The following is an 18,788-nucleotide window of genomic DNA, read 5'->3' on the forward strand; positions in this document are numbered from 1 at the left end:
ACTATGAGAATTATTATGGTCAAGACAGCAGGCTGATTTGAAACCAGTGGGTCTGAGAGGACAGAATTAGTATTCATAACCTTTCTATTACTGCATATGAACGATTTCAATAGCTTACAAAGACAGATTAAGTCATACTGGAGCTGAAAGCTGTGTGTAGAATTGAAATGTGACTGAAAGTAAAAAGAAATGATTCAACAGAGATGTTGGGTTTGTGAAAACTGCACAAACTGCAAAGACAAGAGGCAGGTCTTACAGCTGAGATAGTAGTTTTAGCTCTTATTTGATTAAATCCAAATTTAGTACACAGATACAGTAACAAGCCCCTTCCCATCTGGAATAAATCTTTCATTTCATGACCAGCTATCAGCAGAGGGAAAATTGCTTTTCTGTAACAGGACCAGCCTTTTCAGAGTGACAATCAATGAGTCCTGCATTTGGTGCATTTATAATTCACTAATCTATTCCCCAGTGAGACTGACGTCACTTGTCTGTGTCTTTGTGCGTATGCTTGGTACTGATACATGTGAGCACTATTTCTGGGTTACTTTTTTCCCCACTCACACTGTGTTTGACCAAGGCAGGGCGATTGCAATTGTTTGTATTCAAATGGCGTCCTAATGTCACAGTACAACTCCTGCTAAAGAGAGAAAATGAGATTGGGAGAGATGTAGAGAGTCTGTATTTAAATGTTGATCAAGATTTAGTTCAGGTTCTACAGGGATGCACATATGAAGCATTAATTCAGGGGTACATTATGCTAACCTAATTTAAATATATTCCTTAATTATGGATCGTCTGGCTTTAGTGGCTACCATTTTGAGTATTTGTATACCTGTTTTTCAGTGAGGATGACTCTGCCCAGCAGCTGGTCCTCCAGTCCTCTCATGGTGACAGTGAAGTCAATGATGGAGGTGCGAGCACTGATTTCAGGAGTGTAAGCCGGGTTAGGCAGCTTGGTGGTCATATACAACCTGAAGCCCTTCATCACATCCACTTCTTTGTCACCAAGCTTCACCTGCAAGAGGGTGTATGTGTGCTATTGTTTAGAATATTAACTCTTACAAATAACATAATAAAGAGCTCAGAGTTGGAAATACTGGTTGGAGTTCTGGTTTTCCATTGGACTGGGTGTATTTGGATGGTAAAAGTTCATATAGAGTACAGAATTCATTTACAGTGTTCTCATTTGTGTTTTCTGGAAATTAGAATTGTTCGAATCTTTATTAGCAACACAGAAAAAACATTTATGCGCACAATATAAATGGGTTTTTTTCCAGAAGTGCAAACCATTTTTTTCCCATTAAAAAGATATGAATATCCTGTTGTACCCAGAGTCTACTTCCAAAGCTTAATTTGGGGTCGTCATTTAGGCTAATGAAACCAAAACCACTCAAACTGTGATCTGCAATTTTCCCAACTAAAATTATCTTCAACATTACATAAAACTGAAGCTGCAATAGAGTCAAAATCGCTGCATTTCACATCTCAGGAACAGGAAGCACTCTGCAAAAGTATGCTACAATTTCAGCCTTCATCCTGTAAAATTATTTAATTTTTTTTTTTTTTTTTTTTTAAACTAACATGCCCCCAAACACCCACAACTCACGCAACAGCATCAGGTAGCTCCGGTTTGTTTATTTCACCGAACAACATAATATTCACTCAAATCAACCCACATCCCATCTGCAGTGGCTCAATGCTCCGCAGCCTGAAATCCTTTGCATTAGAATGTGAGCTAATACAGGATACCGAATGCACTTTGTGTACTGTATTTAATTTGATATTACTTTAACGACTGATTAAGTTTAATTTATGTGGCGAACGTAACTCGTTTGGCATCAACAAAAACGATGGAAATAAAAAAGAAAAGGAAGTTTCATTATGCAACAGAAGTCTGTTATAGTATCGACACTTGCCCTTGTTCCAAGTGGTGACATACTGAATGTTTGTTTCGCTGAGTATGTCTTAAAAGGACTGAAGTACTATGTCTTATTGTATTTGATTTTTTATTAGATTTTTTGTTAATGTAGCTTTCAAAACTGTCTGAATACAAAAGCCAGAGTCAAGAGAAAGAACTGTGCCTTTTTTACAAGATCTAATGATGCCGACCTTCTATAAAAACCAGCAAAATAAAGGAGGGAAAAGTACAGTGAACACTGCACAGTGTAAACCATTTTCCCAGACTTACCAAGTACATTTTAATCTGTCCCAAAATAATTAATATGATCTAGGAAATGTGGTCTGGCTGCCAATGATACTCATACTCAAAACTCTCTCCCAGCCGACACTACCTGTGCAGTGTCAGCGAGAGAGCTTGTTTTTCTCTGTCTGAGCTTATCAAGCCCTGTCAGTCCAGGTGTGACAGCTGGCGTGCCAAGGAGAAGCTGGCAAGGTCCCATCATACTGACCACTAGTCTTTGAACATGCCTGCCCATTTCATACCCTTCTAACTAAAAGTAAAATCTAACACATGGATCTTGGTATAATGCATTATTTCGTTCTGTGTTTTTACCTTGTAAGTGGAGCCAGTTTTGATGAAGTTTTTCTCAAGTATGTTGTCAAGTGCAGGGTCCAACTCCTCCCCCACATCCTCGATCAAAAGGGGTCGACCAAGAGACAAACTGTCCTCTAGGTGGTTCTTGAAGTACTTGTGATTCAGTGAGGTGATCTGAGATCAGACAAGAAAATTTTAAAACGGTAATTGTCTGATTTCAATATGCAGTTTGGATGACCGCCACCACAGAGCCTGATATTGTCCTGAGGATATGAAATAAATGGGCTAAATGTGAGACGCATTTTACAAAACAGACAAAAATATATTGATTTTACTGTACAATACAATAACCTTCCTATGGGACCTCGGCAGGAATAATATTTGTTTCCAACAGGAGGAGAAGACACATGTGTGGTTTCCTGTATGTGCTGATTCTGACTACTCAAGCTAACAAAGAATTGCTTTTTAAGTGAGCCATTTTTAGAAAAAAAAAAAAAAAACTTTTCTAATGATGTGACTTGAAGAAAGGGTTGAAACCTACTGCTGGAGGAAATGTGTCTTCAGGATGCTCATAATGGGATTTCAGAATGCATTCACTCGGCTCAGAGATTGCCCCTAACAGGGTCAGCGACTTTTGCTTAGCTTATTATATCTGCAGAATTGGTGGTAGTTTTTTTGTGGGGGTTTGACATTGTGCTCTGTATACTGGACAGCAGGAAGGACCAAGGGCAGAAAAGAATTTAGGACCACAGTTACTAACAAGCAATGATGATCCACAAGGCCAGTAACATTGTGGGGATGGAGCTGGACTCTCTAAACGTGGTGTCAGAGAGACGGATGTTGTCCAAGATAAGGACAATGCTGGACAATACCTCCCACCCACTCCAGGATGTGCTGGCCAGTCACAGCAGCAGTTCAGTGAGAGACTGAGATTACCCAAATGCACCACTGAATAACACAGGAAATCATTCCTGCCTGTGCCTCTCTCTCTGTAAAATTTATTAATCTAAACCACCAGTACACACTGCAGTAGTTGCACACCCTTATGATATGCACATCTTATACAGGAACATAAGAGCACTGCAATTTCAGCTTTGTCTAATATATCGGGATATTTATAATTGGAGCTATTTTCATTTATTAGAGCTGTTTTGTTCTATTTTGTAAATGAGTATTACATTGTACTATTTCATTGGTACTTTAACTTGATAGTTAATGTTCTTACTTGGAACTGTGAACACATAATTTCCTCTAGGATTCTGATTCTGATGTTAGAGGCCACTAAAAATCAAAATGGGCACAGGACAATTAGGATAGTGAAAAAGACTTGGTATAATGCAAAAGGCTGCATGATGGATGGATGAATGGATGCATTCATTTAACCTTCATAGGCTTCAGACATTGAAACGAAGTTGTAGAAGATAGTTTTGCAAACCTGTAGCTCATTCTTGGCTTCTTTGTTCTTGATCCAGATTTTTCCCTGTGTCTGTGGGTCAATAAGGAGGGGGAAGCGGGCAGCTTTGGTTACAATAATGCCATTGTGAATGGACAGGTCATCATTTGGCAAACCCTGTAAGACACAACATGAATAAATGGTGAGGGTCAATCTCGATGCTTAACAGTATCTCCACCAATGACAAATAGTCCAGCAATCAATGTTTCCTGGGATCCTCGTTTGAAAAATAAATAGAAAAATACTAGCAGCCACCAGTGCTACCCATCAGCCTTTTAGTAGCACCTATGGTATCAGTTTAAAAATTCTAAATTGTCTGGTTTTCAAGTTATCTTATTTACAGACTGGGCGTCCACACCACCCTGTCAGTGACCCAGCAGACTGATAACAACACATCATCAGCTTTTTACTGCTGAGGGGTAAAAAAAAAAATATGACTGTTAACATAAACATTTACACAAACATTAAAACAACTTAAGCTAACAAAAATGTTAGCAATTCTAGTTAGATTCCCATATATTAACAAAACTTCTTTAAACTAAATGTATGAATTCTGGTTGTGCTTACAGACCTCGAACCGATTTTATGTGGTACACAGCACTCAAAATGTATGTTTTGGTAAGCTATGAAGCTGCATCACTTGATGGATTGTCAGAGCATTATGGCAACCATAGTCAGGAGCCTCGCGGAGTAATCTGGGTCCAAACCTCCGTCAGCCTTGAACAAACACTCTGATATCACTGAGAGTTAAAAACTGTCTAAATTCTTTCATATTTAATAAAATGATCAGCGTTGCTGATTTACCAGGTTTGAAAATTACGTTTAACATCCAGGCATCCATAAAAACAGAATTTATAAGATTTAACGGAGTTATAGGTTAGCAGGAAGTTTGCTTGCTAGTTTCCATCTAAACCATGTTCTGACCAGAAATTTCTGAAAAAAATTAAACGTACAGCTCTGCTATTGCTTCCAACATAAATGAAGACTGAAAACTAAACAGCAGTGATGTTTATAGGGTTACTGAAGTTGGGATAGCTGGTATATAATGATGTGCTACGTGATCGCTAACGACACAGCTATGTTAGCATAACAAACACAGTGAAGCTGGAGGATGAATGCTAACTTTTTTCCAATGGATAAAAGTTACCGCGAGGGTTCCCAATGGTTAGGGACAAATGCAATCGCATGGCAGGATGCTGCAAACGGACCAAACTTCAGTCAGCAGAACAACTGAGATAATCTATCCACAATACCAGGACAGTCATTAATATACTGCAACAACATGGGAACAGAGCAACTGCCAGAAAATTCAACATTAAACACCAGTAGTATTCCCTCACTCTCACTTCCTCGTGTGACAGATTGTTTTCATCTTCATCTAAACTAAGTACTGGTTGACTATTTTCATTCTCTCTCTGGGATTGCTCTGGTTCTAACTGGAAAGGTTGAACAGAAGCCATTTCCAGTGCTCCGCTAACTGAACTCGATGTGGCGCAACCTTATGACGTCACTACCCAGAGTGCATTGAGAAGTAAATAACAATGGCGGCCTACTGGCAAATGGTTTTATATAAAATGTGCTTAAAAGCAAAACGTTTGGCGTATTTTAATACAACATATATGTTATTGAAAGCACAGTGCATATTTTAGCACAAACATGTCTTAATAGCTGGGGTTCCCTTTAATGAATCAATGGTATGAAAGTGGAGGAACCAAGAAGAATGAGAAGAATGAGTAAAGTTTGACTTATCTGACTGTTTAGTTTTGCTTAATGCGCCTTACAATCCGGTGCACCTTATGGTCCGACAAATATGGTACTTATTAATTCAAATAATGCATTGTGAGTTCATAGTTAAATGAAAACAGCATGAAGATAGCATATGACTACATATAGCTGTCTCTATAGGAAACAAGGCAGAACTTAAAGGTCTTTTACATATACAGACTTTCAGGCAAATGAACTAGATCAATAAAGGCATTGTATGTGAAAACAGAGGCATACCAGAGTTTTCATATACTTTACATCTGGCATTAATATGTAAAAACATCCCTAGTTGGCAAAATAGATCACTGACCTGAAGGTTCCATTCACTAACAGTGGGCGCATCAATGAGCAGTTCAGTCAGATTGAGGTTGTTACCAAACGGGATGCAACGCTGCTTCAGCTCTCGCTGCCAGTCGTTCAGCAGAAGGTTACGAAACTCCTGATTGAAAGGTCCTGAGTAAGAAAGAAAAGCTGTGGCCAGAAGAACATCACCTGGAACAGGAAGAAGCGTTGTTACGTGTACATACTTAGCAGTACACATCAGTATATCAGTTACATATTCCTATAATCAGATGTGGCATTGCCTATGCACTGAAATGAGAACATGCCTAAATATTAGTGGAGTAATTTTAAAAGTGCAAGAAATTCCATGTCGAACAGTAACATCACGACCATCCCGCTGATAAATTAAAAGCATTAGCATACAATAACGACATGACACATTAAGGTTATTACTCCAAGTATAACTGCATCACCAGACAGAGATTTTTCACTTCACTCCACATTATTCATCCACAGAACATTTCCCATATCACACAAAGAACTTTATATTATTATGATAGAGAATTGTTATTATGGTGCAGAGGCTAAATCTGTGTTTTTGAAACCTGCTGTGAAACCCACCCACGAGCCGTTTGGTTTGGACAGCAAACTCTTTGCTCTGTTCCGTCCATCTCTCCTTCTCGCCAGCGAGACCGCTGATGAGACTGGACGCTGTCTGCATCTTGTGTCTGCAGCGCTCAGCATCCTCCAGCAGCGTCTGATGGGAAAGGGGCCCGCAAACAGGTCAGTAGGTTGATGTGTCTGTTTAGCCTTGTCTGTCTGTCCAAGTGTGTCTGTCTCTATCCAAGTCTTATTCCACCATCTGCACATTCGTGGATTAAATCCCTAAAAGCTCATCTCTGTTCATTAGAATTACATATCCGCCATCTTTATCTAACTTAGTACGCATGAATCTAAGAATATTTGCCTCTACCTCTTCCCTCAGCTGCTCACCAGCGAACTGGCCCTCACTGCATGCGCAAGCCACACTTCGGGTTTTTTTGCTTGACAGAGAGGGACACAGTGCCCTTCCACACTGCTGAAGTGTGTGCTTTGTTAAGCAGGAGAGAAAAACCAAGGGCTTCTTCTGTAAATCAAGAGGACTATAACAGAGAGGTGGTGCTGTTCCAACAGGTCACAGGAGAGAAGAAGTTGTGTGATGTGTCAGGAACACAGTGACTTGGGCAAAATAAAGAAAATGCTAGGTGTTCAATCTCAAACACAACTGTGATTACAAACAAAGCACAAACACAAATGCAGACAGATTAACCCGTCTCAGGAAGCTTGCATTGCCCCAAGCTATTGTTGTTAATGTTATCTTCACTTTATCTGTACTTCTTTTGCTTTCCAGGACTCATTTTTAAAAAAAATATATTTTACCACTTTATAAAGAGGAAATATTAAAAAAGGCCTGTGGCCTGTGCTATGAAGCAGAATTTCATCTTATCCTGGTACTTTCAGGGTTAACCCTGGGTTTTTTGTATTATGAAGGTGGTTTACTTCTTACCGAGTTACATCACCATGGTAAATTATGTTGCAAATCTAACTCGCCTTTTAAACATAATTGAATAAAACACTTGATTACAGTTAGATCATCAGTATCTTAATGACTGAGCTATGATATTTTTAAGCATGTTAACTTTAGCAGTATTTTGTCAGCATTTATATTCCCCACTCGCCCTGCAGTCAGTATTTGTGATTCAAGCTCGGTCCTCTATCAGAGGCGTTGGAGCTTAAAGCTCCTGGATAGTATCTTAGCTGTTCTTAGTACTGCACTCTTCTAAACAGAGATCTCAGGTTCGTTCCTAGGATTTGCTGCGAGTGGTTTGATTACTACAGGTACCACTATTTCCTTAACCCTCCACATCTTCTCTAGATCTATGTCCTTATTTTATACAAACTAAAACAGCTGAATGAGCATCTGCCAAGTTTGGTGATTTCATCATTTTTGTCAGGGGTTGCAAAGTCTTTACTCCTTGGTCAGATTATCTGTTTCCCTCCCATGAGCCTAGTGTTCCCAGCCTTCATCCAGAGAGCCATCAAGAGTCCCAGTTTTTTTTTTTGTGCCTTTTATTGTTTAGTTATGGACTTTGCATTCCCAATAAAGCTTGCTTTCTGTTTTACATCGAGCTTCTGGTCTTCACTTGGAGCCACTCCTGTCCATCATCAACACCAAATGCCTTTGCAATGAGCCTTTCAGTCTCACTTTTAGCCCTGGAAGATGAACAGTCTCTGCATCTTAATCATGACATTATAACCTGTTCCCGTCCTGGTCTCTTAATCAGGGATTCTTGATTCACTTGCTGTTCCATTAACATGTTACATTTCATGTCACAAAGTGTACTGAACATGGGAAAACACAGACCAGATGCTCTCACAGACCTCCACAGAGGATTAACTGGTGTTACTCAGTCACTTCAGTAACTAAGGTTCAGTCCTTTTTTTCCTTTTTGCCAGGTTGTCACAGATCTTATGGTATATTTGTCAAAGTATATTCTGCAGTTTATAATAATATTGTTATTACATCAGTGGCACATTAATATTCTCAAAAAACATTTTGCTTTCTTGTAGAACATGGGAAAAAATATCATGTAACAAATAATAAACACAGCTGATCCCCTATAGCAATTGTTGCACTTTCAAATAAAAGATAAAAGGCATTAAATTCCTAAAGTAGAAAGCAGCAACACACGGGTTTTGTGTACTGAACTAAATTACAGTTGTGTTTTGATGAAGTTGCTGACCTGTTTCTCCATCATTGCTTTCTCATACTCTGCCTGTACCACATCAAGCTCTGCCTGCTTGGCATCTAGCTCAGCCTGAGCTTTCTGAAGGTCCGCATTAGCTATGGTCAGACGATTCTCCTGCACGGCCAAGTTAGCCTACAAAAGAACAGAGAAAAACAATGAAAGTTGGGGAGAGAGAGAGCGAGAGCTGTGATGGTTTGTTTGTTTGTTTGCTTTGTTTTTTGCACATTAAAAGTTTCAGGGTTAATGGTACATTCTCTGGTGAGATTGCTAAAAAAAAAAAAACAGAAAAAAAAAAGAAAAGAAGCCTAATGAGGTGAGGATTAAAAACAATGGAACAAAGAATATGTGGAAAACAGAGAAAAAGTCATTAAATAGTTAAATGGTTAGTGGGGTGCCAGTTTAGCTCACAGCATGTGCAAGCCACAAAGGTTAAATGCAGCAGCCAGGGTTCAACTCTAACCCATGGCCTCTTGCTGTGTGTTGTTCCCCATTTTCCTGTCTATTTACCAGTGTGCTATCTAATAGAGGCAAAAATGTCTGAAAATGGTTAGTAAGATATTTTAGAAGAATGGACATAAACACTGAAAGAAAGAGTTTGAAGATGACAGAAGTAAGCAAAAAGAAGTTTGTGTATAGAGCTAAGGTTGTAGAGAAAACACAGCAGCTCAAGAGCTTTGGAGAAACCTTGAGAGTGTGCTTGGTGTGGGATAAGGAAACAACATAGCTATTTAATATTAATTGACATCTGAGGGGAACATCCCTTCTCATCTTTCTGCATGTCTGTCTATTCAACTGTATCTCTGTATCCAGCTTAAAGGGAACACACCACTGGGCTCGAAACCAGAAAATCTGTTTTGTAGGCCGTGCTCCACAAAAGGTCAAAATAAAACAACAGCGCCAAGGGTTCTCAGGGAGGTTGTACAAAACATATGAAAAACAGTGTGTGTGTGTGTGTGTGTGTGTTGATGTATGTATATATAGCTGTGTGTGAGTGTGTTTGGAGGGGGATAAGGGAAACAAAGTGGAAAGGAGGAAAAAGAAATTGGTGGCTAGAGCAAAAAGAATAGAATGCAGTTAAGAAAAGAGAGAGGCATTGAATGAGAACTAGCAACAAGGGTGACAGCAACAGATGTCATCATCAGGCAACATTTCCAAAAGCATAAATGTACTCTGTAAATGCCTTTAAATGACTATGACCCATCAGACATTCACAGTGTGCACACCAGCTTATATTTACTTGTAGTTAACTGAGTGGGTGATTCTTCAGAAGAATTTTACCTTTTGTCTTGGTGAAAGCACGAATTACAGGCACAGGTCACTTCGCTCCTTCATCTGGCGTGATTAGCCCTGTCTGTTTTGTATGCTTATTAGCACGTGCAAGCCCCTGTTAATGATTGGTGCCTGCACTTGTCTCTCATCCTGCCTCCTGGTCTGCTCTGCGTGCTCTCACGAATGACTGGACAGTTGCCCCAGTGCAGTGGTTCAACTGGAATACAGCACTAATCACAGCAGCAGCTTTAAAAGAGCTGCCACTTTGCTATTCAGGACAGTGTGAACAACGCGCCATGCTGTGTTTCCTGATTGCATGAACTAAAGGTTGCTTGTTAGCTAGTTCTGTATTGTTTGTAGCTAACAAGCTTCTGCAAGCAACTCTGTGTGGTGCTTCTCATGATTCTGTAACCTCTTCCGCTGACCCAGCTTGGCACACTCATCCAACTAGAGACACTCGGTTTAGGGGGTGACTAGTTAAGTAAGTTTGTCCCTTTAAATAAATGATAAGTAAAAGAGAGATTAGTTGAAGTGAAGTTCAGTTGCTTCTGGTTAGAAAGCGGTCAGTGGCACTGTCTGGCATCTTTATATCCACTTTTCCATTGTGTTTAGACTACATTATCTCTAAACATATTTTCTATATTTCTATATTTTTTTGACCAAATAATTTTCTGTTTTGGATGAATTAACTCTGCTGAATAAGATAAGGCTGAATATTAACATTTTAGACACTCTCTGACTTTGAAAATGTTAGCTCCATATTCTCTACTAAGTCATAAGTCCTTTTCCCCCCATAACAGCCACAAAGCAGGAAAATGTTCGATTTAAAGGTCAATCATGGATACAATACACTTAACCGCTTTTCTTTTTGTTAAGCATTTTACGTCACCTTTAGTGGCTGATTTTGCTGATCAATTTAGTTGTCAAAAATGGCAAAAAACTTTTACAAAAATAAAGATTTAGTATGTTTGTATTTTATCTCTGGGTTAAGCATGAAGGTGAGAGAAGGCTCAGCTGGTAAGCTTTTAGTTTACACAACTTGTGATGTGTGATGCTGCGCAGTATTAATCAAGACTTTGCAGATATTTTCTGCAGATATCAGATCTGGGTGTGTGGATTTAATAATTCACAGGGATTCCAGAAACAGTGACATAAAGCTAATAAATAGTGCAGTCTGCTGCATAAATAAGGAAAACTAGATTATATCAGTCTCTTGGATGTAATACAAAAAATTGCTTCCCTTCAATTGTAGAAAGCATGAATGTAGGTGTAAAATGTAGTCTTTTTATTTTCAGCTCATGCCAGATTATCAACAAGATGTTTCACTGTATTGGATAAAGACGAGGATGTCATGATCTTAAAAGAGGTATTTTTATATTTTCCCACACACAGTAAATCCTACATTATAGGATAACCTAAATTCACAGATACTGATTAGTATGATCTTGCCCCACCCAGGACTCTACTTAGTGTCTTTCAGTACAATAAGTCTGAGGAAATCCATTTTCAGGCTTGTATCACAGGATTAAATTACATAAGCCCTGAAAATCTGAGATGCACCCAATGTTTATAATCAGTGGATAAATACTTCTGAATTTTGCTCCACTTCGAACTTCTACCATCAGCAAATTATTGCTGCTGCAGTGTGGAAATGGAAATATGTTTCTTTTTGTGGCCTGTGGCTTTTCTGCAGAATGAAATGTTTCATATTCATCAGATTGGGAGAATAGTCCCTAATGTTACACATTTTAGGAGGTGTTTCATAATACATATTTGTAAGGATGAGTTTAACTTACAGATGCCAATTGGTAGTCAATGGAATAGTAGATAATTCAGTTCACTTTCTGCTGTTCTGAGGAACCACTCTACTAGATCTACAATACTGTTTGTTACCTTCAAGGGCAAGACCTCCTTGTTGATGGAAAAGAAGGAGGCCATGGCTTTGGTCCAGGATGCTAGGCCAGCTACATTGCCACACACCCTCTTGGCTGTTTCGATGTTGTAGTCAGGCATTTCGAAATAAGGCTGCAGGAGCTCCACAGTTTCCCTATTAATGCTGTCCTTGGGGAATTGCTTCAGGAGGGAAAAAGAGGCAGAAAAAACAGAATGAGTATGCGGTGGTTTAATCTGGGACTTATTTCAGCCTGTGCATTTAGACAAATGCTGAAAATGCAAATCTATGCAAAGCTATACAAAACCAGAGTAAATGAAAAACATACATACTGAAAGGGACAAATACAGAAAATAGAGCATGTACTCAACTGAGACCAAAATTGCATCAGGATGAAAAAAAACTATTTAAATCAGGGCATCATTGGGTTATGTTTAAATTAAAAGGTGTTTACAAACAAATATTTTAATAAGACATGAACCATTTCTATGGAAGTGCAGAGAATAAACTCTTAGTCCTTCCTATTATGTAGAATGTAGCATACATCCTGAATCATGTGTTGAGATAATATGAGCACTTCACTCTTAACTATATACAAATTAAATAAATGTTACTGCACCTGCAGACTGCCCAGGAAGTTTCCAGCAGTCATGAGTTTTAATGACTCCTGCCATGAAGGAGTGTTGCAGTTCTTCTCTGGGTCAATTTTCACGGGGTTGACCTTCCTCTGGAAGAGCAGCAGCACGCAGTCCATGATCCGCATGATGAGGTGAGGGGGGCGACCAAGTGTCCGTACTGTGGCAATATCCGACGGCTTAATTGTCTATGTGGGCAAAGAGGACAAACAGAGAGCGGGAGAATTTAGAGCAGTCATTTACTGTATGGCGATGGGAGAGCTGGAAACGTGACAAGTAAGTCGAGTAAGGATTTGACTCCAGCAAACTGGACAAACGCAGAGAATGTTAGGAGACGATTAGAGCAGCGCGTTACTATGACGAGAACAAAGAATAAATCATTTGTTTTTCATTACCATGTTCAAAGAAGAGACAGATACATTAATGAGGATTATACCTAATTCTCCAGTTTCAGAATATAAAAGCAGAGGTGTGCAGAGAAAATATAACCAGAGGCGCTACTAAGAAGAGACAGAGGGAAATGACACAAAGACCAAAGTATAAACTGTGGCAGAATGAGAGGAGTTCAGGAGAGGGTGACACAGGATTACCTCCAGGGACTGATTAAAACAAGAGACAGCAGACCAGTAAAGAAAATGTTCCTTTGAGAACTGTTCGGCTGCTTTACTCTCTTCTTATCTTCTCTTCTTTTTTTGCACTTCTCATTTCTGTTCTCTCCTCCTTGCTCCATTTCCACTCAGTCCAAGCCTGAATTTCCCACTAGAGTGTCGGCCAGCAGACAGTCTGGGTTATCATGTACTTCTACTTTCACTAGCCTATATCCTCTATTCTCCTACAGCTTCTTATGAAAATCTCTCACTAAGCCCATTGTAAGAAAAAAAATCATCACTCCAGTTCAGCAAGTACTACAAAAACAAAACCATTTTATGCTTTACTGCCATTATTAATCCACTGTAACTATTAGCAAATCAGCTCCTTTTGTATGACAAGGAAATGTTATAGAATGCTACTGTTACCTTGAGTTTGCACACACACAAACTTGGTCCTTTTAAAGGCTGGGTGAATATCCAAATTAATCAGGAAAGGGAACCTGTCTGTGAATATTTTAATGTGACAGTGTGGTATGAAAAGCCTGAAGAAAGGAAACATGAATTCCTTCAACTCCTCTGCCACTAAAACTGATGTTCTTGAATAAGTTAGAAAATATCTTTTACTTTAATCTCGCTGTACTGCAGAACACCAGCAACATTAGGAAGTGTCCTGGGTTGTCTGTTTAGAAATCTGAGGTTTCTATATGCAGCTGCATGATAACATTTTTTTAATCAGGGAAATGCCACAGGAGATCTGCATGCAACCATCTACCCAGGAGGACAGCTTTAATTACAATGCAGCTAGAGGCACCAGACGACCATGCTAAGTTTAGACACACCAGGACAGTAAGGCTGCAGGCAGAAACATTCATACAGCTTCACACATTAAGTCACACTTTAAGTGGCACCCTGAAGCAATACATAGTAAAAGAGCAGGAGAAATCTAAATTGGGTAAATTTAAGTCACACACTAAAGCACAAAAAGACTGCCCTCACTTTTTTAAATACTCAAGTTATATTGTAGGGTTAGATCATAAAGGCAAAAGCAAATATGCTCTGCTTCACTGGATCAAACATGCTTACATTCACCCCCCTAAAGCTGTGACACAGGAAAAACTCTGCTTATGAGTGAAATAATCTAATAGCTACAAGACTGGATAGCTGCAATTTTTATCACTCGTGGTGTCCACAGGATGAACTTTGATGACTTTGGTGATCTCCTGCCTTTTTTCACTGGCACTAACATTAGCGTGACATTTGGCTCATGAAAGCCAGTTCAGACAACAATGTCACGTTGCTGTTGAATGATTAATTGCAATCATTTTCCAGCACATTTTGTAATCTTCAGATCATTTTAATTTGTCTAATTAAGTGATTTATGATCAACTACCTGCAAAACTAATTATCCTATAATACCCCCCTCCCCCTCCCACACACACTCTCACTCACATTACTGCCAATGTGGTACTCAAAAAATACTCATATTTAATATCTAAACTGAAATGGTTCGTGTAGCATGTTGTGAATCTCTAGCATGGCTGTAGGCTCTGAGTGATTTAAAACAAAACAAACCAAAACAAAAAGACGTCTGAACGTAGATATGTCCACCTGAGAAAATTAAGTCTGGAGGGAAGCCTTGGAGCCATGTATTCAACATTGCTGTTTCAACATCCCATACCTGCAGCGCAGCCTCTGCCTCCTCGAGAGCTGGCCGGGCAGCTTCGAGTTTCTCCTCAGCGATGGCCTTGTCAGCTGAAATGCTGTCCACAATGGCCTGCGCCTTGTCCTTCACCTTTTGTACCTCTACCTTCACTCGCTCTGCTGCCTGGGCTTTTACTGTCACCTCCTTCAACACCTGCACAAGAAAACAAACACACATTATAAGTGACAGAGAAATGATTTGAAGCCGGTAGACTTTCTCAGCTGAGAAAAGATCGTAAGTGTGGTTAAGTAGAAAACAGAATGCTCAATCCAATGGGAGATGCCAGATCTGAACGTTTTTAACACTGAACAGGCTCTACCTGAGTACTGCACTGAGGACAAATAGAGGTCTCTGTGTAACAAGAGTGTGTTCACGAATGGAGAAAAAAAAACAGAGACGGCTTAAATTGCTTCACTTATACTGAAGCATGACTGTAAAAAATACACATTTGCCCCATTAAACATCAATTTGTCTTATTTCACACACTGCAGGAGGGTAATTTTACGCAACAATACAATATTCCCAAAACAATCACTGGAAAGCCTGATTCCCAACAACAGACAGAATAAACACTTCGCCTGTTCATTCTGTGTTCAATTTCTTATTAATGCATGAAATGTTATATTAGTGTCTAATACAAACTAGCATGTCAATTCTGTTCATTAGTTCATAGACCGTGTTGCTGTTTTAATACAAATGCAACAAATAAGCCAGTTGAAGCATTCTGTATGCTTTTTGAACCATAAACCCACACACATACAAATAAAAATCCCCTCCCTGTCTACAAACGTACCATATCAGCCTTGTCATTGGCAATCTGTAGCTCCTTCTCTTTCACCTCCAGTTCTTTGCTGAGAGCTGCCACAGACTCTGATGCCTCTTTCAGCTTTTGGAGACCAGTATTCATCCTAAAGAGGAGAAATTTTGAATACAGTAATCAAGTCAAATATGATTACAGCAAACTCGTTGCTTCTGTGTATTATCTATTATCTGGGTTTCTGTTCGCTTAAATGGCAACAAAACTTGCATATGTTATAATTTGCACAACATTTTTGAACTCATTTTGAACAACTTACCTGTTGGCCAAAGTCTGAACTTCAGACCTCTTTTCTTTATAGATGGTTTTGTAGCCTTGAATGAAGGACAAATAAGACTTGGGTGTGACATGGGTGGAGCGTCGGTATCTAGAGTCAAACAAATTGTGTTATATTAATACTGCAACATGCTAAATATTATGACACTTATCATGCGTTGCAGACACACACAAAACAATCTTCACATATATGCATATAATCTTCACAAAAACACACACATATATTTATGCTGTACCTCTGGAAGTAGTCTGCACATTTCTCTGCTACACCATCCTGGAAGGAGCCCATGCACTGAACTACCTCACATTTAACCTGCGGTGAGCAGTCTATGTCATAAACAGACAGGAAGTGCTCTGAAACTGAAGGACAGGAAGAAACGAGACATTATTAATTGGAGAAAAACCTCAGAGAGTGCAAAGAAAGTCGATATCTTATATTCATATAACAGCATCCACTTTGAAATAAACAGAGTATAACACGTACCGCATACATTTTAAAAACAAATGCGAGCACCAGACAAGGTCACATTTGTGAAAATAAAACTGTCTGTTATAAATATACCTCTAACTAGTGCATCTTTGGGCCAGCGGCTGAACCAGTCCATGGTGCAACCAGAGATCAGCGCCGGAAACTTCAACGCTCTGTTCCGGAACTTCTCCCCAACAGGGGAAAAGCACAGAATGACGTGGAGATTATGTCGAACTCGCGACATGAAGTAATCGTACAGGTTTCCGTTGGTTGGAGGTCGCCGGGGAAACTCTCGCTTCATGACAGGGATGAGATCATTGAGGATATCATCTATTTCGTCACGGGCAAACAAGTTGGACACCTGAAGGCAGAAACATCCAGTAATGTCACTGATATCACAATACTCTTATTCTTTGAAATCAATGCATCCATGTAACGTTAATGATGGACCTAACCATAGTTCGCTCGTTTAACACTTTTCTTAATTTCGGTTGTCGTCTCTTGCAACTCATGGCCGCAGCGTTTTTTAGCTGTGTCCAACAACCCCCAGGTCCTGGCATACTTTTTTCAACAGGGGAGGTGTGATGAGCTGATGGAGCTCCGGTGTGTCTTATCCTCCCCTGCAGCCACTCCTAAGCCACACCCCGCCACAATCCCTGTACCTGTACTGCTGTGTATATTAAAGCTCAAACATTTCTACTCTGATAATAGTGCCAACCAAATCTTTTACAGAGTAATTTTTCAATCTGATCTGATCAAAGATTTCCCATACAGAGATCTAGCAGTTGCAGCTTTTAAATGCAATGGTTAGCACTGTCACCTCACAGGAAGGCTGTGGGTGCAAAGCTTGGACGTTGTCTTTGGATACAATGGCTTCCTCCCACAGTCCAAACACATGAATGTTAGATTAAGCAATGATTCTGCATTTTCCATACATATGAATGTGACTATGAGTGGCTGTCTGTCTCTTTCAATTAGCCCTGTGATAAACTGGCCAGAGTGTCACCTGAATTCACCCGAATTAGGGTTTTCCTAATGTAAAACTATAACATGAGAAAATATTCCTATGTAGCTGTAGATATTCATATTAATGCATAGCTAACTCAAATAATACTGTGTTTTATTGACCCTTTTTTAACATTATTTTAATTGGATCTTCTTCTTCCTCACACTTCATAATAGTTGTCACTTCTTCTTACCTCAATGTCTTTCCTTAGCAATTTCAGTAGAAGTGTACATATTGGTTGGCTGATGAACTAAATGTATGTGACTGCTGGCAAGAAATCTTGAAATGGTGAGTTTTAAAACAGCACACTGTGTGGGTACAAGTTTAACCAAGTGGATGAAGGTACGAGATTCACTCTTTAAATGTTTTAAGCTGAGTCATTTCTCCAAATCCCCAGTTTCCATGAGAGAGAACATGTAACTCAGATTTAAGAAAGTGAAACAGTGTCTTGAGGGACTATGTGGTGTTGTGGTAAGCAGCACCGTGTCCCTAACCATCTGTTACTCTCACAAAAACAACAATATCACACTAACAGCTTGCTCTTCCTTTTTGTTTCTCATCTCTGTCACTTTCTCTCACACACAAACATCCTAATACTACTGCAACACAAACTCTCTTCTACAACCAAACACAAACATAACCTACAAACCTCTCACCTACACACAAACAATGAAAAAAACAACAATGCCGTTCTACCCAGGTCACCACTTAAATTTACCCCACCTGGTAATGCAGCTGCTGCTTAAACTGTTATCAATCCATGGAGGCAGAAGAAAAGGTGACACAGGAGCAGGGGGAAAAGGTCAAAGATGAGGAGGAAACAATAATACCGTTATCAGGCAGACAGCGTAATAGAACACGCAGACGCGTTTACATACACGAGATTAGAAAAGAGGAAGTGCTGGTTGAAAATGGGAAGAAAAATGGGAAAAGAAATAAGAAATAATTGAAAGAAGGGAAAACAGGTGGGAAACTAACAGGGAAAAAGCAACTGCATGGCTCTTATCATGGTGTTCCCATAGTGTTAAATGTCAAATCCAATGATATCCACTGACTTTGAACAGTGTAAGAGCTTCAGCTTGGCGAGTGCTGGTAAACCTCACTCGAAGCTTAATATTTGTCGCATGAATTGATCTGACTTTTAAAGAGCTCAGAGAACTCGTCCTCTTTTATTAAGCGACTTCCCGAAAAACGAAATGTAAACATACGGGGTTTAAAATAAGGGCTTTGAAAGTTGTCTAAATATCCTGTGGTGGCAAAAATTCATACAAAAAAACCCCAACTGTGTAAACAAACATGGAGAGGAGGAGCAAAGATGAGAAGGAAAGGGAAGAGAAAATATAACCAG

The 18,788-nt window shown here is 39.4% G+C and overlaps 1 protein-coding gene across 1 annotated transcript in view; it reads right to left on the bottom strand.

The window, feature by feature from the left end:
* dnah5 (dynein, axonemal, heavy chain 5) overlaps nucleotides 1-18,788 on the bottom strand; it is a 94,527-nt gene that overhangs the window by 25,901 nt on the left and 49,838 nt on the right. The window contains exons 61-73 of the mRNA XM_039619475.1: nucleotides 16,528-16,795; nucleotides 16,202-16,325; nucleotides 15,949-16,056; nucleotides 15,666-15,780; nucleotides 14,849-15,025; nucleotides 12,565-12,768; nucleotides 11,948-12,127; nucleotides 8,780-8,917; nucleotides 6,618-6,753; nucleotides 6,025-6,206; nucleotides 3,933-4,067; nucleotides 2,516-2,671; nucleotides 836-1,018 (exon numbers count right to left, since the gene is read on the bottom strand). Coding sequence (XP_039475409.1) covers nucleotides 836-1,018; nucleotides 2,516-2,671; nucleotides 3,933-4,067; nucleotides 6,025-6,206; nucleotides 6,618-6,753; nucleotides 8,780-8,917; nucleotides 11,948-12,127; nucleotides 12,565-12,768; nucleotides 14,849-15,025; nucleotides 15,666-15,780; nucleotides 15,949-16,056; nucleotides 16,202-16,325; nucleotides 16,528-16,795 — 2,106 coding nt within the window. The remainder of the gene's footprint in view (nucleotides 1-835; nucleotides 1,019-2,515; nucleotides 2,672-3,932; nucleotides 4,068-6,024; nucleotides 6,207-6,617; nucleotides 6,754-8,779; nucleotides 8,918-11,947; nucleotides 12,128-12,564; nucleotides 12,769-14,848; nucleotides 15,026-15,665; nucleotides 15,781-15,948; nucleotides 16,057-16,201; nucleotides 16,326-16,527; nucleotides 16,796-18,788) is intronic.

This window comes from Oreochromis aureus, linkage group 11, assembly GCF_013358895.1.
Source record: "Oreochromis aureus strain Israel breed Guangdong linkage group 11, ZZ_aureus, whole genome shotgun sequence".
NCBI classification, from domain to species: Eukaryota; Metazoa; Chordata; class Actinopteri; order Cichliformes; family Cichlidae; genus Oreochromis; species Oreochromis aureus.